The 25,979-nt window shown below is 41.5% G+C and overlaps 1 protein-coding gene across 2 annotated transcripts in view; it reads right to left on the reverse strand.

Moving 5' to 3' along the window:
* Positions 1–25,979, reverse strand: part of adcy2b (adenylate cyclase 2b (brain)) — a 50,598-nt gene that overhangs the window by 15,809 nt on the left and 8,810 nt on the right. For both annotated transcript variants that reach the window (XM_062410359.1, XM_062410358.1), the window contains exons 3-13: positions 15,623–15,784; positions 14,329–14,478; positions 10,794–10,942; positions 9,297–9,408; positions 7,927–8,054; positions 6,569–6,727; positions 5,684–5,816; positions 1,880–2,056; positions 1,741–1,781; positions 1,566–1,646; positions 592–661 (exon numbers count right to left, since the gene is read on the reverse strand). In XM_062410359.1, the coding sequence (XP_062266343.1) occupies positions 592–661; positions 1,566–1,646; positions 1,741–1,781; positions 1,880–2,056; positions 5,684–5,816; positions 6,569–6,727; positions 7,927–8,054; positions 9,297–9,408; positions 10,794–10,942; positions 14,329–14,478; positions 15,623–15,784 (1,362 nt within the window). The remainder of the gene's footprint in view (positions 1–591; positions 662–1,565; positions 1,647–1,740; positions 1,782–1,879; positions 2,057–5,683; positions 5,817–6,568; positions 6,728–7,926; positions 8,055–9,296; positions 9,409–10,793; positions 10,943–14,328; positions 14,479–15,622; positions 15,785–25,979) is intronic.

Consider the following 25,979-nt stretch of genomic DNA (forward strand, 5'->3'; position numbering starts at 1 on the left):
AGAAGACACACAACGAAGATGTCAAGAGAGCTTTTTGGTGTCAATGTGCTGTAAACAGAGACGTGTGATCCTGGGAAAGTTTCGGATTTAATTGTGCTGAACAACGACGTGAGGCTGTTTGAAGAAGCAGCGGCACAAGAGGCTACAGCAAAGTCAACATAAACAATGAGCCTGCAACATATAAAATATACCAGACTTATGTGTACATTACATAAAGTATGACACACAAAATACATGTATCATACATTATATATCATGGGGCTGACGCTTTTGTCACAAAGCGACTTTTAGTACACTCAACATTTATGAGGGGCCATTTAGGGGTTCAGTATCTTGCCAAGGAAACTTCGGCATGCAGATGGGGAAGAGTGGGGTTTGAACCGACAACCTTCTAATTGGAGAACTACCTCTCTCCCACCTAGGCAACACCGCAAGCAGTAAATGCAGGGTGTCCTATACGCTGCTGGTTGTGAATTTACAGCTGCAGCATGTAGAGGCCAAAACTGACCCTGGTGTCACTGACTCTGGTGCGTTTGAATTGATTGGTTCTGCCTGTGAACAATGGCTGCTGTTTGGTATGCCTTCACCTACCTCTTTCTCCAGCGCTTTGTTGTGGAAGAACAATGAGATCCTCTGGATGTCCTCAGATTTCAGCCACTGCCTGGAGACGCAGGTGAAAAACACGTTCAGACGTTACAGAGGGGACAAGGTTTTATGGTAGCATCAACAAAGGGTTCCGTGAGTCGGACATTATAATACAACAAAAACAAACGGATGAATTGAACATGGACATTGTTTTTTTATTGTTTTTTTTATAACTAATTACTAATTAACATTTCAAAGAAGCTTTTAAGAAAAGACATCACTTGTTGTTTTTTCTCTGAGTAGAGCCAGCGAGCTTTTTATTTTTTCATGAATATGAATGGAAAAAATATGATTCATATGCTAATTATATATATAATATCAGTTTTTCCGGAAACACGTTGAAAATATCGTGCACTTCATATTTCTGTGTTGCCTGTGTGAATTTCAGAGAATAACTGTAATTTTGAAAATGCTTTTATAAATAAGCAGCCAAGGTGAAGAATGTTACTCTGTAGAGTGCATACCTTTACCAACAGCACTCAAATTCAATCAATCCATACCAAATTACAACAGTCATAGAAATCTGTCCTCTGAATCTACCAGATTTTTTTTTGTCATCAAGGCCTCGAATATTTGTGGCGAGAAATTCACCAAAAAGTTCCATAACAACCTTCTTTAATCAAATCCTCACCCCAAAATTGGGTCTGTTCTTCCTTTACCCACTCTTACCCTTAGTTGCATTAAATTTGGTTTAGTTTTTTTTGCATAATCCTGCAAATGTCAGACAAACAGTAATGAAAACACAACCACCTTGGACAAGGTAACAAATTCTGTCCGCGGCTTATTTGCTCTTAACCCACTCTAAACCAAAGTTTGTAATGATTTACTAGATTTAGTGAGAAGTATCTGTAAGTGTGAGCATGATGAGAAGGACCTGAGGCTATGAAAAGCGATGCAGAAGAACAGCAGCCACGACTTACTTCTGTGAGTTGATGCCGTCGATGGTGCGAATCATTCGCTCGTTGAGCTCCTCCTCAAACCTCCTCCTCTGAGACTTGGACCTGCAAGTAAAGGAAACAGAGAATGAAAAATGTTCTCTTGTCCGGCAAAGATACCGTACATGTGAGGTGATTGCTCCTCGGCCGTGTGGCTCACCTTTCTCGCCGTTGGAAGTGATACTGCCCCATTGGAACGTCCTGAAACAGGAGTCACACCATGACTCTATCGATGACTGACACGTCTGAAATCTGTGTCTGCGTGTAAAGAAACAAAAGAGCACTGGCGTTGTACTCACTGTGGTGTTGATCTTGCCATTGTCCGTGGTCATGCTGTCTCGGTGGTGGAGGTTGGCGAAGGGTTTGGCAGCTCCCCAGGACTCCAGGTATCGGGTCATCCTCACAGACGCCCTCATCTTTCCGCCGTCCAGGGAGGGACGAGAGCGAACGCCCAGCAACGGGCTGTGCCTCTCAGTCTGGACGAACCAAGAGACGAGGGATCGTTGACAATATGTAGTGATTTTGTCGCCAGTAACTGTGAAGCTGTGCCAACCCCTTAGCCCTCAGGTTAGATTAGATTAGTTTTCACTTTCACTTTGTTGTCAGAATCTCTTCTGTAATGTGTCGTGCATCCCGAGACGTCCATCGCGTCACATAAGAGCTCAAACTCTGATTGAACAATTTCACAGACTGAGGAACAAGAGTTCTTCTGTCTGCTCAGTCGAGCCTGTGAGACTCTGAATCTTCTGTTAGATGGCAGAAGCTGATATTTGTGGAATAAAACACGAGAGAGGTCAGATTTAATATTACCTGCCAGTGACAACACTCTGTGGTGTGTACTGCTTGATAGCTTGAATCGAGCGGTTGACCCACAATCTTTGAGCTGATACGCAGCAGTATTGTCAGTGCACTGAATGACAACTGAACAATGCTCTGATTCCATACGGCATAACATTCTGGATGATAGACTGGAAAAATATAAAATATCTTGTTGGAGCTTGATACAAATTTAATCAATATGTGCAAAGCGTATGTGTGCTTTGGACGGTCACAGGTGGAGGATATCAGTTCATCTTGCAGTGGAAAAATAACTAGATGTGGTTGAAACCTATTTTGTAGTTGAAAAGTAAGTTTTTGCAGACCTGAACTGTTTGTGATCTGAAACCTATATAACATGTCTAAATACTTTTGTGACCTGAAACCTTTACTACCTTTTTACATACAGTCTATGCCTTTTTATCACTCATTTACTCTCCAAATAACTGAATGTATGTCTTCCTATCTCCAAAGGAAACGTATGTAAATCAGATTTCTTTGTTTTGATCCTTTCTCAAACTGCGCCGACAGAACCAGTCTGAACTGGCTCAGGCAAACAACCTCAGTTCTCCTTTATAAGATCCTTGCATCTGACTGTCATGCATCTTCACTCTGAGATCCCTGTGACTTTTTGTGTTACTCCTTTCTGCAGAAAGCCCCTATTAGAATACACAAAGACAAATTTGGTGTTCCAGCCTCTTGTGTTTTCAGATTTCCATCACAATCTGAAGGCCAAAAATCATTCCTTTTGTCTTGTTTGAATTCTGTTCTTTTCACTCCGCTCCACCAATCTATCTGTACGACACTGATGGATACAAGGGTCCTCTACAGGTCCCAAGCAAAAAAACCCAGTACAGTATCATCTGAGAACTTCAAAATAAAAGTATTCGGAATGTCAGATTTACAGTCATCTGTGTAAAATGTGAAGATGACATCACACAGCCCTGCGGTGCCCCTGACTCAGTGATGACGTGAGATGAGTGTGTTCCGATTGACTTTGACTATCTGTTCCCTGTTCTTACTTACAGAGTAAACAACATATGGCGCACAGTAAGTTGAGAGTAGTGCAACAGATAAGCGATAGACAATGTACACAAAGAATGATGGATGTGGAATAAACACACCATGACTCTAGTGTGTGTTCTGCTGCTCTGTATGTTTACACCGTATAAGTGGTGCAATATAAAGTCGTGCAAAGAAATACAAGATGATGTATCATGCACCTAATGTAGACTGACACTTTTTTAAAGTTAATATTGATGCAACGATTGAAATTTGTCTGCAAAATACTATGTCCTGCAACAACTGAAAAACAGGGTTGGTTCCATTTTATGATTTACTATTGCATTTAGACCAAATGCAATAAAAGAGAGGGACAGAGAAACCACGATAAGCCGATGTCAAAAGCAAAATACAACATGTCCTCTAGCTGTGTTCACACTTGATGGGTGTAAAGTGAAAAGGACCCGGGCACTTTGAGAACAGTGATCTAATGACAACCCTTGTCTTCTGTGACCCGCCTGTCAGTGTTCTGGAGCTACCTGAAACACTTTCAGGCAAGAACAATGAGGCTCTCCATTTTCACATGTACGCGAGTGCTTCTCTCTGACGTCCAGCACTCCACTCCCGCTCCACACAGCACCGTACAGCAGAAGAAGTTTTTGTGGAGGGGTTTATTTCATGGTTAGAACCCCCCCCCCCCCCCCACCCTCCTTGATGATTTACTCTTATTTCTGGAAGAGCTAGATACTGACACAAAAGCCTGTGAGAATTGAAATAGATACTGTCTGAAACGGCTGTGCTACTTCCTGCGGGTGAACTGAACCGCTCTGACAGTGACAATCAATGACAATGACAGCGGAGATGACACCTCCTGTGATCCGTGCTCCGTATCTATCTTTGATCCATTCGGGGCTTCTTGAAAATGTCACAGCACACCCACAGCCTTTTTCCAATATCAGATGGGATATTAGTAAGCCATCTCCGTTAAAGTAAACAGTAAAGGTCACAGAGCAGCATCTTACTGTTTCTGTGGAGACGCCGTACGAGATGATAATGTTGTGCTGTGAGGAGAAAAAGCTAAAACACTAAAAATACCCAGAGGCTCGGGTGAGACCTAAAACTGTTGGTTTAGTTAATTGCCGTGGTCTGAGTGGAGCTGCGGTAAATCAGGTCTCTCTTCACAAATGTTGCAACTCTGCATTAATATGATCCCCAAAAAATAAGTTAAATGATGAATAAGCTAATATGCTAAGTATCAAACTCCCATGATGCACTGCAGAACAACACAGTATCTACTAAGAGTACAAACATTCTTCAATGCTCAATTCCAATGATTTCAACCTCTGACTGTATATCAATTTTATGCGTGTATATATTGCACAGACGCAAGTAACTAAAACCTGCATTCTTCTCAAAATAAAGATTTTCCTAAGGAGTTTAAGGTCTCATCTCTATGTTCAAGTGTTCTTCAACACAACTTGATGTCTATTTTGTAAAGTTAGATCCGAGTTATAGCGTCAAATAGCCGAAAAGCACAGGATCCACTGAAAAGCTTATACTCCAACCTTTACAGGTTAAAGCTCAGAAGAAACTGTTCCGTGCCATTGCTGAGTCGTGACTCTGCACTCAGAGAACTGTGAGTGATGAAAGAAATGGGAGGGCATCACGCGAAAGCAGAAATTCCTCGGTCAAGCTCTACGGAGAGGAGTCAGAAGATGAAAAGAAGATGCACTAGAAGACCCTGTGGCTTTTTGTGTCACCCATGGCATTTCCATGGTTCACCTGAAATCTTAAGTGCCCTTTACTTTGCAGTGAGAATTCCCAAGTCTGTGAGTGAAAACAGGAAGCGTTAAGTAAGAGCAGATATTTAAGGGGATGTGTGGTATTTTAGCAAAGTTACGGAGGGATTAGGAAGGAAGGACTGCTCAGCATGGCTTTTCATTTAACACACACACCACACACACACACACACACACACACACACACACACACACACACACACACCCAACCCAGTACTGTGAAAATCTGAAATTTTGTATTCATGCCCCCAACAAATCTATAACACCAAATTCAGCAGTAGTTGTTTATTATCGGAAACTAAAGATATGTAGTTTTCTCTGTGAATATATGGGAATACTTTTAATTTTCACCATCAAAAATCTCCATAGACTTGAATAACTCAATGAACAAATTGTTAATATTCTTATAACATTATAACCACAATAATTAGCATTTTCTTTCGATGATTTTCTTGAAACAGAAGCACGTCAGTGATGGTTGCTGACCTTAGGGTTGATGACCAGGTAGGTGACCACTCCGTGCTCTTTCAGGTAGAAGTCTCGGACCTGTCCTTCTCCAGGCTCCACCTTGTACGAGCCCTTCAGATGCTCCAGCGTCACTGAGGAGATGTGGACCCTCCTGAACACGAGACAGGACGGGGGACCAGGGGACAGATGTTGACAGGTTAAAAACCTTTGTCTGACTTAATGGACACTGACTTGCAATTCTCCCTTTCGAAGTTTGTTTGCTACCCTGCAAATGGATGGATGGAGAAGTGCATATGTTTTTATCAGCTGCCATTTTTTTCAGATTCCTTTCAGCGTGTATAAGAACAGACGAACCATTAGCAGCCCAGCGGGACAATGTGGTGCCACTGGAGAGTTTATGTATCACAGAACCACCAGCCAATTTCTCCCCTGCTTGTTACAGTGTGAGGATGAAGGACCTATACATGTAGAGCTGAGTGGTCAAATGAGGAGGGATAATTGACTGAAGTACTGAGAATAAAAGGAGAGATATCTCAAGCGGATACCTCTGGAGACAGAGCGGGTGGTACACTCACCAGAGAGTCTGCGTTTCGATCCCGGTCTACTGAAGTGTCCTTGGGCAAGATAGTGAACCCAAAATTGACAGTGATGTGTGAAAGAGAAAGTGCTGCACATTGATGCACTGTAGTAATGTGGGTGTGAATGAGTGAATGGCGCTTTGAGTTCTCTTAGAGGTGAGAAAAGATAAATAAATATATAATATATATATAAATATATATATATATATGTTTATATTTATATATTTTCCTTAAACTACATATGTATATATATATATATATATTCTCCTCTGGAGCCTGCCTTCACGTTCGCATACAGACCTTTATGTTATTGATCATATCTCACCCCGGCACACCTCCTGCCTCCATATGATTGGCTAGCGTTACATCATGTGACCACACATCGTACTGCCACTTCCGGAGGCCAATCACACCACAGAGGACATTCCCAGAATGAACACCAACACGCATGTTGATATCGACCCCAGTGGCATCTCGGACCTTCCTGTGAAGAGAACAGGAGAAAGAGAAGTCATTAAACACTGGATTTAATTTGTACTTTTCTCTGGTAAATGTTTGACTGGTCCAACAAGTTAAGGTGCAGGGAAAAGACTTATTCTCCTGTTTGTAAATTAGAAATGAGGGAGATTTAGCAGAAAAGCTTACGTGAGTATTATGTTTTGGTATCTCATTGTATGTGAGATGCAGAACACATCTGCTTTTCATTATTTTAATTATCATTATATATATAACACATACTTAGTTCAACATTTTGAAAGGTATGCTTCACTTTCTCTCTGACAGTGAGATCAATCACAAACAAAGTATTGAGCATAGTTAGCCTAGCTTAGCATAAACACTGGACAGTGTAAGCTTGAAAACCCCATAACTCACAATACTTCACACATTGTATCTCGTTTATGTAAAATTGAAAATGTATGATTATGAGTTTTGTGATATGTGTATTTATCAACATGTTAAATATCTGTGTTTTTAATAGTAAAGATAGTGTTGTACGTCTAGATTACCATTTTAAGATTGGTCTTCACCATTGATGCCAGAAACCAGTGTTTTGTGGCATGTGTCACGATTCGGTGTTTCCTCAATGAATTTATCTCGTCAAGGTTAAAAATCGGGTCTGATTTTGATTAAAAGTTCAGAGCTGGTAAATCAACATAACAGACAGTTTCGAGATTTCAATCTGTAGAACTACTGCAAATATTTCCACGAAACGTGCTGGAAGGACGCAGTATGGGTCTGGGAAAAATATTAATATAGATACAATTTGGTGTGGATTAAGGTATTTTTTAAAGATGAGACATCTTACAACATTTCATGGATCTTGGTTAAAAAAAAATTGTAGATTAAGGGGACAGATATCTATGAGTAGGTGGTATTTGGTGAAGCTTGACTGAATTTAAGGGGACTGCCGGGCCTTAGCGAAAGCTCGCACTCTGCTGAGTGGCATTCTCGTTTGTTTGAATTATTTATTTGGTCCGTCAGTAGGCTTATCATATTGCATCCACATTGTGTTTACTCTGGAATTCAAACAGAGCTGAAATCAAGTCTGGCATTCCTTCTGCTCAATCTGTCTGACAGGCATGTGTTTGTTTGTGTTTCTGGTTGTGTGTGTTTGAGGGAGAGAGAGTGGAGAGAGAGAGTGGAGAGAGAGAGAGAGAGAGAGGGGGAGAGCTGGTATTTTACTTGATGGCCTCACACATATCCAGGCCCATCTTCACACAGTTCCTGGCGTGGTGAGGCAGAGACTCAGGCAGACCAGACACACAGTAGTAACAATCTCCAAGGATCTTGATTCGCATGCACTCGTTTTCCTGAGAGAGAGAAAGAAAAAAGAGGTGATGATAGCAGAAATGTACCTTTAAAACTTTCTGATCCATGACCATATTTAGCTATGGTTAAGTACTTTATTTAAAGAATGACATTTTTCATACTCTTCACCTCCGCAGAAACCTCACATCGACACAGTCACATCCATTGAGCCCAAAAATCATGCGCCCACACACATAACGCATTAGCTGTTATTCCACATGTGGGATGTGTGACTGCTCATCGCTGGACCGGGGTTATGTAACAGTGGTATCGTCAGGCAGAAGGACAGAGCTGCTGGACACAGAACTGAGATAGCCTGACTCAACTGCTTGAACCCGATAAGCTGAGAACCCACGGGACCGCCAGATACACTCCGACCAGCCCACACTGCTACAGCCTGCGGCTGTCAACACGCACACGGACCCTCTGTGGAGGTCCGGCACAGAGGCCGACTGTGGCCGCCGGACAGAAAACCACATTTACTTCAAGGTCACGCTTCATGTGATTGACAGAAGAACACGGACCCTGTTCTCTCCTGCTGGTTGTCTTGTAACTGAGCCAATTTGAGCATTTCAAATGTAAGACACAAACCCGAGAAAGGAAACACAATATTTGACGTTGTTACCATCCTTTATTTCTCCATTAAATCAAATGACATCTTAATGAAAACATCAGACAGTGACGTCAGACTGAGAGTTATTTGCTGGGCTCTACTGCTCGAGATATTAAAGGATATTTGTTGCTTGGTTTCCAAGGCCAGTGGTTTATTTATCCACGATCCATAAATGAAATCTGACTGAGCCTCGCAAAGACCGTAACCTTCTTAATAAAACCTTAAACTGGGGTTAAGTTAATGAAGTTTAAATGGGAAATTCTTGTCTCCTTGAATTTTTCATTCTACGTAGAGGCTGCAGCTCGTGGTGGGGCCGTATTAAAGTGCATTATTCTGGAGAGTGATTCCAATATTTTCTCTACCTCATTCATGAACAGGATATTGCAACCCAATACAAGACTGCACCAAAGTACAGCCTCCGACATCACAGCCGAGATGTATAAATACCTCTTTAGTATAGAGGGATTTTTACTAGGTTATGATCAAATATTATTTCCTGAGAGAAGGGTCAACCCTGGACTGAAAACTTATGACCATCCTCTAACGGGACAAACATTCGGGATTCCTCCTTTTCCCCCTGTCATATTAATTTCTGCTGGGATCAACATAAATTAAGTTGCCTTGAGCTTACCTTTGCAATCTGGTCAAACTTGCCGAACAGTTCATTCAGCATATGCACCAGTTCACCTGGCGAGCAGTCACTGGCCAGCCTGGTGAAGCCCACAATGTCGGCATACAGAATGCTGCAGAGAACAAGACGAACCAACAAACAGGACAGTTAATGACACTCTGCTGAATAACACAACCTCATAGAATTAAACAATTCATTGCATACCTAGATTTCCATTGTCCTCTAGTGGGAGAGGCATAAAGTTTTATCAGCCATTGGGGGCATTTTATTAGCAGAGCATCATGGGTGTGGAGGATTTGACATACTTGATGTAATTGCTTTGAATTAACTTGAATGCAATATTGTTCTCTATAAAACCATTGGGGTTATATTGAGTTCTTTTACCACGGTGGTGGCTATAAAGCATTGAGGGCAACTGAGGGACGTGATTGGCCTTGGCAAATCAGTGCTCATGGTCTCGTGGAAATAACATAGCACATGTTATTGCGCTGGTAGTGTGTAGTGTAGCTAACTTATCTGGACATGAACCAAATCTGCTTTTCTGGTATACTGAAGAGTATCTCATTGATTTGTTAAACTTGAAAAAGTATATTTTTTAAGCTGACGTATACATTAAAGACACTAGTGCAGTGCCCGTCTGTTTGGAATGGGCTGTCTGTTTGTCCTGTGGTGATGCTGGTTGCAGTTTTTCAGTCCTCAGAACCCTGAAGCTGCTCCACCACTGCTGCACTAAGAGCTGTTCACCTGCATACTCAAGGTTCACTGAAGCTCGACTTAGTACACAGAACCCTGAACTGGAGAACTGGAGACTCACTATCTGAATAGTACGAGTAGGAAGAGCTGAGCGGAGCCACACAGCCACCTGTCCTTGAGTGTCATTTCTTTTGTTCTGGGTGGATTGCCCTCTTCACTGTGAGCTGGGCCATGTGAGAATCTGTTATTATTGGAGGGATAATAGGCAGATCAGCATGAGGACGCACACGGACACACATGCCCTGTCACACGCACACCTGAGGCCCACTTAACAGAGACACTCTGTTTCTCCTGTGATGGAAAACCGGTTTTTAGAGGACATTCTCCAGAGAGACTCTTGTGCTAAGCCTGGATTTGTGTACTCTGCCTTGTTTTTATGAACCCCCACATTATGAAATCCTCAATCAAGAACAAAAAAACACAGGCCTCTCTTCATTTGGCAAAGTGACCTCAGAGTACAATTAAGGTGGATTAGCCTGAATTTGGCCATGCCAGGTAAAAAAAAAAAGGCGCTGGGGTGAAGTGAAGATGACGAGAAAGCAAATGAGGGGAAATCAGAGGAGATAATGGGGAGGGGAGTATTGCGTATAGGAGAAATCCAAAGGGTTGAGTAGGTAGAGAGCAGGGAGGACAAAGGAAGGCAAGGAAGGAGCAGTGGGGAGGGGGAGGACAAGATGGTTTCGGAGCAATGAAGCGCCGCGATTACAGCGGGGAGAGGTACAGATAAAGGCGGAGGAACCGAACCTGACATTGGTGTGCCGCTGCACATAGAGGTTGTGGAAGTTGTTGGTGCTCTCAGTTCGGCCAAAGTTGGGCCCCTGCAGCCTCTGGATGATCTCGGCTTTCATCACTCTGGCTATGTGAGCTGGCAGCAGGGATAAAAGTAAACGCTCCTGCAGACAGAGAGGGGAGAAGGGAAGGAATGAAAAGCCAGAGAGGGCAGAGTAGTGTCTTGACATGATCAGAACTGGTATAAAGTGCGGCTTTAAACACATGAACACATTAATGCAGTATTGTGTTCATGTGTATAAATTCGCACTTCATACCAGTTTATGAACTGAATATATATTCCTATCAGCCTCTGATGCTCCATATAAAAATAGCCATTTTCATCCACAGCTAATATTTAACATCCCCCCATACCCTTAATTAGTCGGGGCTAATTTTCAGGCACTGTTCACAGGAAACGACTGAGGCACAGAAAATATCTTCATTATTAAATGCAGCATGGCAGAGAAAAGCAATAGAACGTGTTCTCTTCATTTATTCACAGTTCATGATTTTAAGTTTGGCTATTAGATGATTCAGAGGTGATTAAAGTGAACATTAAGGAAACATTCACTGTGATATTCACCTGTTAATGATTATTTCATTCAATCATTAATTCCCAAAATGCAATTTAACCGCCGCCAGAGGCAGCGCACAAATTCAGTCAAAGGTTGGAAATATATTAATATCATTATTTAACAGTGTGGTATTTCAGTTAGAGTCAGGACGTATTGATTTCGCAAACTTACTTTCACTTTTTTTTGTGCAAACCAGTCTGTTAAAGTTCCCCAGCTGATAAGAAACAACGGCAGACGTTTCAGCACGGACAGAAGCAGCGTGAGCGACAAGGAGAAGAATCGAAGCTGGAGCGCAGTTTGAGCACAAGCAGGGGCATTTAGAGTGCGAGCGCCAGGGTTTTGAGTGAAAGCATCGCAAAGTCTGAACATGAAATCAACAAGTTCTGCTCTCACACTGAAAGACCACACTATTGAATAAAGATGTGCAGGATAAGTAGTACTTCAACACATCTGCAGGAATCTTCCCTAGTCAATAAGTACATGGCAGGTTGCAACATCTTCCCCATATCATCTCCAGTGGATGGATTAAAGGATTTAGAGGCTGCATTGTTGTTGCAGAATTGTTATTCTACAGAGAGGCCTTTGCATATTAACCCCACGATGCTTCATTTTGAAGAGCTTGAAGGTGGCTGTCGATGTTTTAGAAAGTCGACTTATTCTTTACCATATGTAACAACGCACCTCAGCGTATACAAAAGTCGGTTATCGGAAAAGTAAAGAACCAGAGATGCGAGATCCATCACCCGTAACTGTTGTGTAACTGTGTAAGTTGTGGGTCCCTGCTTGAATTTAGCCCAGTGCACAGTGGATGGAGGGCGGTTTGAGGTTGATTGTGGCGTGCGTGCGTGTGTGTGTGCGTGTGTGCGTGAGTTTGTGGGCTCGAGTGTGGGTGTGTGTGTGTGCATGTTATAGAGAGAGCGAATAGCTGCCTGAGGGGGTGTGACTCATAAATGCAGCTCACAGCAGAGAGGGTCATTACATTGTTCACACACCACAGGCTCATTTCCTAAAACACAGCAGCAAATTAAGTAGAGAGAGGGGATGAGGGGGGGGGAGCGTCCCTAAAAATAGAAACACACACCACCCGCATTTATTTACTTCTTCAGCGAGGAAGCAATATGAACACTCGACTGTGAGCATGCAGAGGGAGCATCATAGCCTGAAGAGACGGAGCTTCATTAACCATGTGTTTGATTAATGAACTTAAGTGATCTGCATTCAGCTACTGAATGACATTTATTTAGTGTTTAGTTAGTCATTTGTCGGCATCAAACACACACATGCACCCACAAACCCACAAACAGACTGCTGCAAATGTAGACAAACTTATGGCAGGGGACATATCCAACATGAAGAGAGTCGCTGTGGTAAACGTTTTCGGTTATTCAACCACCATCTACAGCAAACACAAAATATTCACAGACTCTTGGTAAAAACAATATCTATCAATATATACATTTGTTATGCTCACCGGCAGAGTGACATACACAACAGTTCAGGAATTTGTAATACTTCTACAAATAAATAATAAATCATGTGTGTCTACAAGTTACACCTAAAAACATTTAGGTTTATTTTCAGTTTGACGACCACAAGCTATTAAGGGTTAGGGTTAGGGTTAGGGTTAGGGTTAGTCATTTTCCTGGTTGGAAAGAATGCTTTATGTCAGGGCAAAGTAACTAATGTCACGTAAATGTCACTTCATAATGCCTCTTTAGACATGATGGTGATACAAACTCCTCATCCCTGACAGAACTGAGGAGGGAAATGTTTTGGCAATAAAGCCGAATAAGTCTGAATTTCATTTGGGCTCTCGTCAAGTGTGTGTCGCTGGATGAGAGAGAGAGAGAGAGAGAGAGAGAGAGAGAGAGAGAGAGAGAGAGAGAGAGAGAGAGAGAGAGAGTCAAGAGGGCCACAGCTACGCTAGCATCTTAACTACAGGCTTTACATTTCACACAGGGCAGATCTGACAAAATAAGCTTCACTCCGACATCAGCAATTACAAACAAGTGCCCACCATACGGCCAAAAGATTTTTCTTTCATTCAGACTCAATACGGACCATGGTCTCAGGTCTCGGCGATCCATCCAATAGCTGGTGAGTCATGTCGCTCTGAAGCAACCAACGCAAACCTCATGGTGGCGCTAGTCAAAAGGTCAGAGCAGTGGAGGAGGAAGTACTCAAATATATTCTTAAGTAAAAGTACAAATAAATAATTAAACAATGTAAAAGTAAAAGTTACACATAAGCTTTCCAACTTGAGTAAAAGCAAGCAAGTACTTGCTTTTAAATATAATTATTAAAGTAAAAGTACTTTCAGAGTTAAGCCTATTCACTGATTCACTAGGCTACTATATCCTTATGGCTAAGTCTTGGAGCCATCTCTGATTGGATCGGAGACTCAGATCTCGTTGTTGGTTAAAAAAATGTTTAACAGTGTGAACATGTAAGTGAATGTACCATAAAAAGTGGAATTGAAAGTACAGATAAGGAGTAAAAGTGAAATGTACCAAGAAATAAATCGACTTAAATATAATTAAGTAAAGTAACAAATCAGTACTTAGTTACATCCCACCACAGAGTCAGAGCATCATCAGACTTCATCCTCAGTGGATCATGAACATTTCCTCGAAATCCTCCTGTGAGTTGTTCGAGTCTGAACAGAACTACTGGAGTGAGAGAGAGACATTTCCACTGCTGGAGGTGAACTGGACTAAACAACTGATTAATTATACTGAGTACACAGAGACACTAATGAGTTAGGTATTAGAACTGAGATTAGAAAGATATAAGATTAAAGAGATTATTCGTGACACTTGGAGTTGTAGTCTTGTGTTGGAACATTTGAGTCCAGGCCTAACAGAATGAATCTGATGACATTAGACTTCGCTCACGTATTATTTCCCATCCCCACCATGAATGTAAAGATGTACCTGCTGGTGCTTCTCAAACTCCAGTTTGATGGGCGACTTGATGCAGTTGCAGGTATCTTGGTAGGTCTGTTTCAGAGCCAGGTCCATCAAATGCTTGTGATAGGCCCCGGCCAGGTTACCACAGGTGAAGATGATCACATTGGCTAAGATCTACACACACACACACACACACACAAGAATACGGCATGATAATAACGTTAGGGAGGTGCAAAACATTCCATATACGACTGCACATATAATTTCCCCACTATCTACCTCCTTCCACTTAAACCTGCATTACTACCTCATAAAACAAGGCCCGAGCACACTCTTCAGATGTGCACTTCCACCAATGTGTCAACCCGGAGCTCTTTAAAATTTGGCCATGCATATCAATAGGTCGTCCTAGGTGCTGTATCCAAGGGCAATGAGCGTCTTCGAGCATGCTTTATTGTTAATGTGCTATTTCAACGTGTGTGGGAGAGAGAGGGAGGGAAAGATTGAGAAGAAGAGCGAGAGACCATAGTGATTAGAGTGTTATCAGTGTGCCTACTTTGATGGTCGATTAGAAGGAGTCAGTGTGTGTGTGTGTGTGTTTGTGTGTGTCAGCCTCAGACAAGCAGCTTTTACTTTATTTGATTTTTGGCATGTTTCTGTATTTTCGTATAGATTGTATTGTTAGATTTTTGATCGGTGATGTTAAATAATAATAATAATAATAACAATAATAATAATAATAGCAGCTCCCGCATTATGAGGTTTCTGTTTTGGGGGACAGTATCAAGGGGTCCATTCAGATAGAGACAGTGTTTGAAGATCTGTTCTCTGAGTAGAGTAACATACAGTTCATTTATGGGCGGGGTGGCCTAGTGGTTAAAGGTTCTTCAACAAGAAGGTTGCCGGTTCAAACCCCACTCTCTCCCATCTGCATACCGAAGTGTCTTTGGCAAGATATTGAACCACTAAAATGGCCCCTCATGAATGTTGAGTGTACTAATTGTAAGTCGCTTTGGACAAAAGCGTCAGCCAAATGACATGTAATGTAATCATTTAAATCAGGAGACTTTCCTGAATGTGCTGTGTCTCACAATGAGACAAGACACATTCACTGTTTCATAACCCAAGACCTTATAAAAATGTTGTACCTCATGATTTGTAATGGTGCAATGAACCACTTTAACGCTTTCATTTGGAGACACTAACCTCCATGCTGCAGCAAACAGTGCAGCAAGGCGATTATTAACAAAGACAACTCAGAGCAGAGGCGTCTCTGCTTCATCCACCTTAGACGTTGCTTTGAAATGATCTGACTCACCTGCCAGACGAGAGGCTCCAGCGCTGGGACGGTGTTGGCCAGACAGATGCTGAGGGTGACAGTGTGTGACAGGCAGGTGATGCCGCTGGCGATAATGGCCCCTCTCATGGAGAAAGGCAGCATGGTGTAAACGACAAACACGATGAACAGGAAGAAAGACACCTGGAAGTAGGAAACAGTGGAACATCTTCAGTCAGAGCGCCACACTTAAACCATCAAATCTTTGCTAAATGTTAATGAATCTAAGTAAACAGACAGTTATTAATATTTGATGAATTCTTTGACAAGAATATGGAGGCAAACTTCCAACGCCATCAAGATTCAGTTAGTTATCGGATTTAAATACATTTTTCCCTTTTATGACCTGATTTAACATCCCAGGACAACCATAAACAGCAGGGCCCAAATATATATGGAATAAACGACTGCGACCAGAGATTTATGTTCTATATCTTCCCTCTTTGTCTGCTGTTTTTTTCTAAATACAGAACAGTGACTTGAGTCTGGAGGTGGCTGCCCACTCTTCCCCACAAATATATCCAAAGATAAACTGTTGATCCTGTGATGGATGATTAGATGATTGTGAGTGGGCTGCTCACTTAGTTTTACAAAATAATGAAACCAAAATCATGGGATAAACTGCTGGAAAACAAACAAACAGATATCATAAATCATGCACCCAGTATCTAAACCGCTTATCCTTTGAGGTCCGCAGGGGGAGTCTGAGCCAATCCGAGCTCACAGTGAGAAAGAGGTGGGCTACACACTGGACAGGTCCATCACAGGGATAACCCAAACCGGGATTCAAACCAGGAACCCTCTTTCTCTGATGAAACAGTGCCTAAGATGCCTTTCTTACACATGGGAATAAATAAAAGTCTTTGTGGTACTTGACTGTGGAATATATTTAGAAGTAGTTTCCTGCAGGTTTACTTTGATCAGTCATCAGTCCATCACTCTATGGCAAGCCGATTGAGTATTTATTCCATATCCTTGATATCAAGTTTTAGTCCCCTCCACTAGTTCGGTCATTGTCAGCACTAGTTGGACATTTGGTTGCACTAGTTCGGCATTTTACTGAACTAGTTGAACAAAAAATCGTACTAGTCACTCTGTTTCAGCAACTAGTGGCACTTTTGTTCAACTAGTTAAACAGAAACCTTACTAGTAACACTGTATGCCGCACTAGTAGAGCCAAAGTCTCTACTAGTGGGCTTTTTGCTGCACTAGTGGCCCTTTGGACCGAACTAGTAATGCTGAAAGTGTTACTAGCTTACTAGTGAGCTGTAAAAGCTCTGACATGTAAGCTAGTCAAACATGGATTCAGCTTACTAGTAAACTAGTGGCCTCCAATTTTCTGCACTAGTAAACTAGTGGGAGCCCAAATGCACACTAGTAAACTAGTGCAGCCAAAAAAACCACTAGTTTAGTAGTAAAAAGCCTATTTTGATCTTACTAGCAAACTAGTAAGGTGCAAAATGTGTACTAGTAAACTAGTAGGGTCAGAAAAACCACTAGTTTACTAGTAAACACCTATTTTGCACCTTACTAGCAAACTAGGAGGGTGCAAAATGTTTACTAGTAAGCTAGTGGGCTTGAAATGGGCACAAGTTTACTAGTTGCAGTGTTTTGTGACCTTACTAGCAAACTAGTCAGGCTGAAAGGGCTTACTAGTAAGCTAGTGGCAGCCAAAATGCCCCTAGCTTACTAGTGGCACTTCTGGACACACATGCTAATGAGGGGATTCAATTTGAAGCTTCCTATTGGCTCTCCAGCAAGAGCTCCAGCCAGCAAAATATTAACCCTATAAAGCCTGGTGAGGTTTCACTGCGGTGAACTGCAGCTCCTTGCTTACTATCCAAACAGAATAAACACGTACATGTGTGTGTGCATCAGATTCATTATCGTTTTTGAACAACAATGAAACAAAGGTAAAAATATTTAATCTATTAGGTGACAGGGTTTTCAGTCCGTGAATCCAATAGTGTTCCCTCCTCTCGCTGGAAAGTGAAACATCCAAGCTTCCTCCTCTTGAGAGGAGCGATAGCGTCTCAATCCCGATATGAATTACTGGCATTTCAGCAGCAGCACAAACTGCACTGAAATGATCATCACTAAACACATTAAGTGTTAGGGTTGCCACCATTGAGGGTTGAAAAACCGGGAAGCGATATCCTGGTTTCACGGAGGAATAACACATGCAGGAGTGGAAGTTTTTCACTTTATTGGGCACGCTCCAGTCATTTCATAATAAAGCATATACTTCAGTATAAGGGTACATATTAACAGAAGCCTAAAAACAGGTCTACAATATAGCCCCCTCCTCCATTAATGTTTTGATATTTTCGAGAGTTGTATAATCTCAGGACTCGGGAGCCTCGGGAGTGGCCAGTAGTCCAACCCTGTCTCTTTGAAAACCCCACATCAGTAAAGTCCATTTCAATTTTATTCTGTTACAAAAAAAAAAAAAAATGATCTGAAGGTGAAGAAATGAATTAAATACATGAATATTCCATTGTAGGCCCACTGAGGGTATTATTATATTATATTATGAACAACTAATCTGACTAATGTTTGGAGGTCAGTGTTTGTTGATCTGCTGCAGAATTTACTATCGCCAGTAGATGGCAGTGCTAAATGACCTGAGAAGCTTTTCTTTACTAATTTTCAATTGAAAACTTGCCATATACAAAAGAATAAGGCAATGACTAAATTAGTTATAACATACTGCATTCACTGTTCACAGGAATTACACATCTGTTAACATCCAGAATGTTTTTTCACATATCTAAGGATTCAACCATTTACTGTATCAAAACACATGAGCACACAACGTGCTTCTATTTTTTACCTATGCTCCAGAAATATGGAATTCCAAACCTATGGCCACAGGAGATGCAAGCTCTGTCAGAATTTGAAAATGGCAAATGAAAGGTTATTGATCAGCTGTCACGCTTCCTAAGCAAGCTTTCTTATCTGTTACACATTTTGTTATTCTTATGTGTTTCTACGTTCCATTTCTATCTTTTACTTATGTGAGTTTTGTTAGTATACCTGTTCTTGCTATTTGCTGCCTCTTTAGTTTATTATGAATTGTATTGCTTGGTTTTATCTTGCACTATTTGCACCCGTTTTAATAAGTCTGTTTTTATTTTTAGTTCTTTATTGTAAAATACTTTGAGCTACTAATGAACCCTAATGAATTTACATTTAATCAAATGTAACATTTTAGGCATGGCTGCTAAAATAACTCTCACATGCCATAAAAGAATGTTGCTAAAAGGTTTAGATCATCACAATTCAGAGCGGGCACTTTAAGGCTTTGAAACACAGTTTGAACCCTGACCAATCAAAATCCTTGTCCCGCCTGCCTCATTTGCTTACAGTCCACTAGTTTACTAGTGGACATTTGCGCCCCACTAGCTTACTAGTGGCTGCATTTGCACTTTACATGTTAACTAGTGAGGCATAATTGTCCACTAGTAAACTAGTTCGGGTCTGTTTGACCTTACTAGTTAACTAGTGCGGCTTAAAAAGAGTCACTAGTTAACTAGTAAGAGCCAAAATGTCCACTAGTCACACTAGTGAGGTTGTTTTTTACCTTACTAGTAAACTAGTGAGGCTCAAAATAGCTCACTAGCTTACTAGTGGAGCCTAAAAGTCCACTAGTAAGCTAGTTGGGGTCTCTTTGGCCGTACTAGTGAGCTAGTCACAGCCACATTATTTTACTAGTAAACTAGTAAGGTCCAAAAAGAGCCACTAGTAAACTAGTGGCCCTGATATTGCCATCACTAGCTTACTAGTGGAAGACATTTTGTCTCACTAGCTCGACTCTGTATAAAACATGTAAGGACTTTGACCGAGCATGTTGAACATTTTTCTTACATGTTGGCCATTTTCTTCAACTAGTTCAGCTTTGCTCAGAACTAGTGAACGAATGTGCACAACTAGTAAGACATTTGATCGACATGTTGGGCTTTATTTCCAGCTAGTTGGCCTTTTGGGCACACTAGTTGACGTTATCATCTTACTAGTTCGACAAAACTGCTTCCTAGTCGACATGTGCATGCAACTAGTTAGCTAGTGAAATTCTGTATTGTCCTACATGTTATCTAGTGACCTTTTATCACATCACTAGTTAACTAGTTGCGTGCGCATGTCGACTAGTAAGCAGTTTTGTCAAACTAGTAAGATGATAATGTCAACTAGTGTGCCCAAAATGCCAACTAGCTGGAAATAAAGCCCAACATGTCGATCAGATGTCTTACTAGTTGTGCACATTCGTTCACTAGTTCTGAGCAAAGCTGAACTAGTTGAAGAAAATGGCCAACATGTAAGAAAAATGTTCAACATGCTCGGTCAAAGTCCTTACATGTTTTATACAGAGTCGAGCTAGTGAGACAAAATGTCTTCCACTAGTAAGCTAGTGATGGCAATATCAGGGCCACTAGTTTACTAGTGGCTCTTTTTGGACCTTACTAGATTACTAGTAAAATAATGTGGCTGTGACTAGCTCACTAGTACGGCCAAAGAGACCCCAACTAGCTTACTAGTGGACTTTTAGGCTCCACTAGTAAGCTAGTGAGCTATTTTGAGCCTCACTAGTTTACTAGTAAGGTAAAAAACAACCTCACTAGTGTGACTAGTGGACATTTTGGCTCTTACTAGTTAACTAGTGACTCTTTTTAAGCCGCACTAGTTAACTAGTAAGGTCAAACAGACCCGAACTAGTTTACTAGTGGACAATTATGCCTCACTAGTTAACATGTAAAGTGCAAATGCAGCCACTAGTAAGCTAGTGGGGCGCAAATGTCCACTAGTAAACTAGTGGACTGTAAGCAAATGAGGCAGGCGGGACAAGGATTTTGATTGGTCAGGGTTCAAACTGTGTTTCAAAGCCTTAAAGTGCCCGCTCTGAATTGTGATGATCTAAACCTTTTAGCAACATTCTTTTATGGCATGTGAGAGTTATTTTAGCAGCCATGCCTAAAATGTTACATTTGATTAAATGTAAATTCATTAGGGTTCATTAGTAGCTCAAAGTATTTTACAATAAAGAACTAAAAATAAAAACAGACTTATTAAAACGGGTGCAAATAGTGCAAGATAAAACCAAGCAATACAATTCATAATAAACTAAAGAGGCAGCAAATAGCAAGAACAGGTATACTAACAAAACTCACATAAGTAAAAGATAGAAATGGAACGTAGAAACACATAAGAATAACAAAATGTGTAACAGATAAGAAAGCTTGCTTAGGAAGCGTGACAGCTGATCAATAACCTTTCATTTGCCATTTTCAAATTCTGACAGAGCTTGCATCTCCTGTGGCCATAGGTTTGGAATTCCATATTTCTGGAGCATAGGTAAAAAATAGAAGCACGTTGTGTGCTCATGTGTTTTGATACAGTAAATGGTTGAATCCTTAGATATGTGAAAAAACATTCTGGATGTTAACAGATGTGTAATTCCTGTGAACAGTGAATGCAGTATGTTATAACTAATTTAGTCATTGCCTTATTCTTTTGTATATGGCAAGTTTTCAATTGAAAATTAGTAAAGAAAAGCTTCTCAGGTCATTTAGCACTGCCATCTACTGGCGATAGTAAATTCTGCAGCAGATCAACATACACTGACCTCCAAACATTAGTCAGATTAGTTGTTCATAATATAATATAATAATACCCTCAGTGGGCCTACAATAGAATATTCATGTATTTAATTCATTTCTTCACCTTCAGATCATTTTTTTTTTTTTTTTGTAACAGAATAAAATTGAAATGGACTTTACTGATGTGGGGTTTTCAAAGAGACAGGGTTGGACTACTGGCCACTCCCGAGGCTCCCGAGTCCTGAGATTATACAACTCTCGAAAATATCAAAACATTAATGGAGGAGGGGGCTATATTGTAGACCTGTTTTTAGGCTTCTGTTAATATGTACCCTTATACTGAAGTATATGCTTTATTATGAAATGACTGGAGCGTGCCCAATAAAGTGAAAAACTTCCACTCCTGCATGTGTTATTCCTCCGTGAAACCAGGATATCGCTTCCCGGTTTTTCAACCCTCAATTGTGGCAACCCTAACACTTAATGTGTTTAGTGATGATCATTTCAGTGCAGTTTGTGCTGCTGCTGAAATGCCAGTAATTCATATCGGGATTGAGACGCTATCGCTCCTCTCAAGAGGAGGAAGCTTGGATGTTTCACTTTCCAGCGAGAGGAGGGAACACTATTGGATTCACGGAATGAAAACCCTGTCACCTAATAGATTAAATATTTTTACCTTTGTTTCATTGTTGTTCAAAAACAATAATGAATCTGATGCACACACACATGTACGTGTTTATTCTGTTTGGATAGTAAGCAAGGAGCTGCAGTTCACCGCAGTGAAACCTCACCAGGCTTTATAGGGTTAATATTTTGCTGGCTGGAGCTCTTGCTGGAGAGCCAATAGGAAGCTTCCAATTTAATGCCCTCATTAGCATGTGTGTCCAGAAGTGCCACTAGTAAGCTAGGGGCATTTTGGCTGCCACTAGCTTACTAGTAAGCCCTTTCAGCCTGACTAGTTTGCTAGTAAGGTCACAAAACACTGCAACTAGTAAACTTGTGCCCATTTCAAGCCCACTAGCTTACTAGTAAACATTTTGCACCCTCCTAGTTTGCTAGTAAGGTGCAAAATAGGTGTTTACTAGTAAACTAGTGGTTTTTTTGACCCTACTAGTTTACTAGTACACATTTTGCACCTTACTAGTTTGCTAGTAAGGTCAAAATAGGCTTTTTACTAGTAAACTAGTGGTTTTTTTGGCTGCACTAGTTTACTAGTGTGCATTTGGGCTCCCACTAGTTTACTAGTGCAGAAAATTGGAGGCCACTAGTTTACTAGTAAGCTGAATCCATGTTTGACTAGCTTACATGTCAGAGCTTTTACAGCTCACTAGTAAGCTAGTAACACTTTCAGCATTACTAGTTCGGTCCAAAGGGCCACTAGTGCAGCAAAAAGCCCACTAGTAGAGACTTTGGCTCTACTAGTGCGGCATACAGTGTTACTAGTAAGGTTTCTGTTTAACTAGTTGAACAAAAGTGCCACTAGTTGCTGAAAAAGAGTGACTAGTAAGATTTTTTGTTCAACTAGTTCAGTAAAATACCGAACTAGTGCGACCAAATGTCCAACTAGTGCTGACAGTGACCAAACTAGTGGAGGGGACTGATACTTGATATCAAGGATATGGAATAAATACTCAATCGGCTTGCCATATTACTCTGCCTTCACACACTGTGAACCTGTGTTTTTTATCCCTGGTTTCTGAGACGCGTGTTCCCTCCTCCTGTGTTTATTGATAACTTGTGTGTTAACCTCCCGCTCCGTCCCTGTCCGCTTCCCCTGCTGTCAGTCCACCCCTTCCTGTTATGGTGGCTGCGGTGGCGATCAGCACGAAATGGTCACGGTTCCGACTGGGACGCTGGATGAACTCTGACCTTCCTGCCTGTCTGTTTATTTCCTGTGTCTATCAGGAGACTGGCAACTTTTACAAACAAGTGTTCTCTGACAACAAACTGAAGATCCTGCTGTCACCAAGACCTTGATGTGTCTGGCATGTCCTCAGATACACAGGATTTGAATAGCAAGACAAATAAATACATTTTGTGCTGAAATTCCATAGGATAAACATCACGCCATATTCTGAAACTGAAGAAAGGATGTAAAAAGTTGGTACTTGGTGTTTGAAAGCTTGACATCCAACTAAAAAGGTATTAAGTAACTAAGTTTTGACGCCTTGGATAATGTTTTAACAGACTGTAAAAAGAACAAATGTCTGCAAATATTTTGGATTAGAGTTTTTCTTATTCACTACAGCTGAAAATAGAAGGTGACATGTAATTGGACTGTGTTTCAACCATAGACAGTATATATAAAGGTTTCAACAGAGAGCAAACAATAGGTCAGGGGCAAATGCCCCTTGTCTCCATTAAAGGCTGGGTTAACCACCTTACCAACAACGCTGTAAAATTTGTGAGGGCAAATCTCCGAAGAGTGTTGTAGCCTCAACCCTGAAATAATAGACAGGTGTGCGTCAGCAAAGTTTCCAAATAAAGATTTGGCCATTCAAAACTTTTTTTCCCAACATATGTGCACTACTTTTCAGATCCCACATCATTTGAAGGTTTGAAATGGAAAACAAAGTGATGCACTGGGAGAACAGAGGCAAACTTGTGTTGGAGCAACAGAGGGAAAGCTGGGTTTTGAAAGTCAAAAACAAAATAAGTTTTGCAGTGATTATTTTTATCAGCCCATCAAACAATATGTAAAGCTTCCAAACTTAGTTTCAACCACGCAGAACACTTTTTATTTGATTTAAGTTTCATCAATTCAAAGCCTTCGTTTTCAGTTTCCGAATAAGGTGCGACATGTATCCCATATATTTCTCACTCTTGTTTGGCCAGGAAAAGCTCTTCACATGCTTCTTTATTGTACACATTATTTGCAGTATCTGGCAAAGATATTACTTCTACCACTGACATCTAATGTTTTATCAAGCAAAGACATGAATTGGAACATTGGTTATATGTGATTGATCGGTTGACCCTCCAACAGAAGACCTGAGCATGGATAACAGAGGAGAGTTGTTTGTTGAGGCTCAGACTTTGTGTTGCTACAGGAAACAACATAGGGAAGGGCGCTGACGTCAGCGTTTCTTCGATCCTGTATATTTTGCTCCAAACTCTGAGAGAGGCAGGGGACACATGGCACTTGGAGTGCGTGACGTCTGGTCTGTTTGGATGGCGGTCTGAATTGAGAATGGCAGTCCAATTTCATGTGTGTCACCTGCTTCTGTCAGCGATGCAGGCAGCCAGACACACACTCCATCTCCACAGCACTCCGGCCAGAATCCTAATACACCCTCAAACACCTCCACCTTGGAGCTGCAGCCATCATCTCACTTTAGCTTCTTCGATCGCTCTTTTTCTCCTTTTTTCTTCTGTTCACCACGAATCGCTTGAATACACTTAATACGCTCTCCGCTCACTTAAGCAGTGATGAGCTGATCAGCAGCTCGGAAGCGTGTTTGGATGCGAGCACCCGTGTTTGTTTTGCAACTGGCTGGCAACACACCACATGCTCATACAAAGGACACACAGAACTGATTGTTGGGTACCAGGTGTGACACGCATGTTCAATCTCTTCTCTGGAGGAGCCGTGGCCTTCCCCGAAATCAAATACATCCCAGCCTGACGGGATATTACTGCTGGATGGTGACAGACACATCTGGGACTGTGTGTGGGCTACATATGTCTCTGTGTGTGTTTGTGTGTGTGTGTGTGTGTGTGTGTGTGTGAGGGGGCAAACATGACGGGTTGAAAGTGAATGGCGGAGCAGAGCGACGTCTTCTGTCTCTCTCTCTCTCTCTGCTCATCTGCGCCTGGCTCTTTTTGGGACTTCACTGCTATTAGCCCTGTGTGCTCTGTCAGACGTGCTGTGTTCTCGGTAATCCCGATCAATCCAACCCACCGAGAGCACCCCGCACTGCTTTCTCTTCACCACATCGCTGCCCTCCCACAAATTTCCCTTCTGCCTGTCTGCCAGAGAAACAGAGGAGATGGACGGATGGATGGATATAAATAGAGATATAAAGATAGATAGACATGTATAGATACAAAGATAAGGTGAGATAGAGAGATACATAGAGATCCGAATATATAAAGAGACAGATAGAGAGATATAAACAAGACAGATAGAGATGGATGGATGGAGATTAAGATATAGATAGAGAGATAGATAGACATAAATAGATATAGAGATGAATAGTGATAAATAGAGCGAGAGATCGATAGACATAAATAATGATATATATAGAGATGGATAGATAGAAAAATAGAAAGATAGAAAGATACAGAGATAGATATGCTCTCACAGGTGGCTGATGATAAAAATAGCTCCTTCCCCAAGGAGGCAGAGCGGATGGGAAGGGGGAGGAAAGAGAGGAAGAGAGGAAATTTGGGCATGGTGGGGTAGAGGGAGGGGGGGGGGGGGTGGGGGCGGCGGGTAGAGAGGAGGCAGGTGGAGAGAAAAATGGGATTTGATGAATAGGGGGAGACAGGGCGTTAGCATGAGAAAATAGGATTCCTGAGAGAGCGGGAGTCTGGCACTGAAAACGAATGTGACTGTCTGCTGATCAGTTCACCTCCAGCTCTCATCAGGCCTCATTAACACTTGTCACATTTGGAATTAATTCTGCACTCTCACCCGCGCACACACACACACACAGACACAGACACAGTTGTGTATCTAGGACTACGTACAGTGACTTACGCTCATTTCCTGGGGGGGTTACTATTTCCCTAACCCTAAAATT

This window comes from Platichthys flesus, chromosome 17 (assembly GCF_949316205.1).
Source record: "Platichthys flesus chromosome 17, fPlaFle2.1, whole genome shotgun sequence".
Taxonomy (NCBI): Eukaryota; Metazoa; Chordata; class Actinopteri; order Pleuronectiformes; family Pleuronectidae; genus Platichthys; species Platichthys flesus.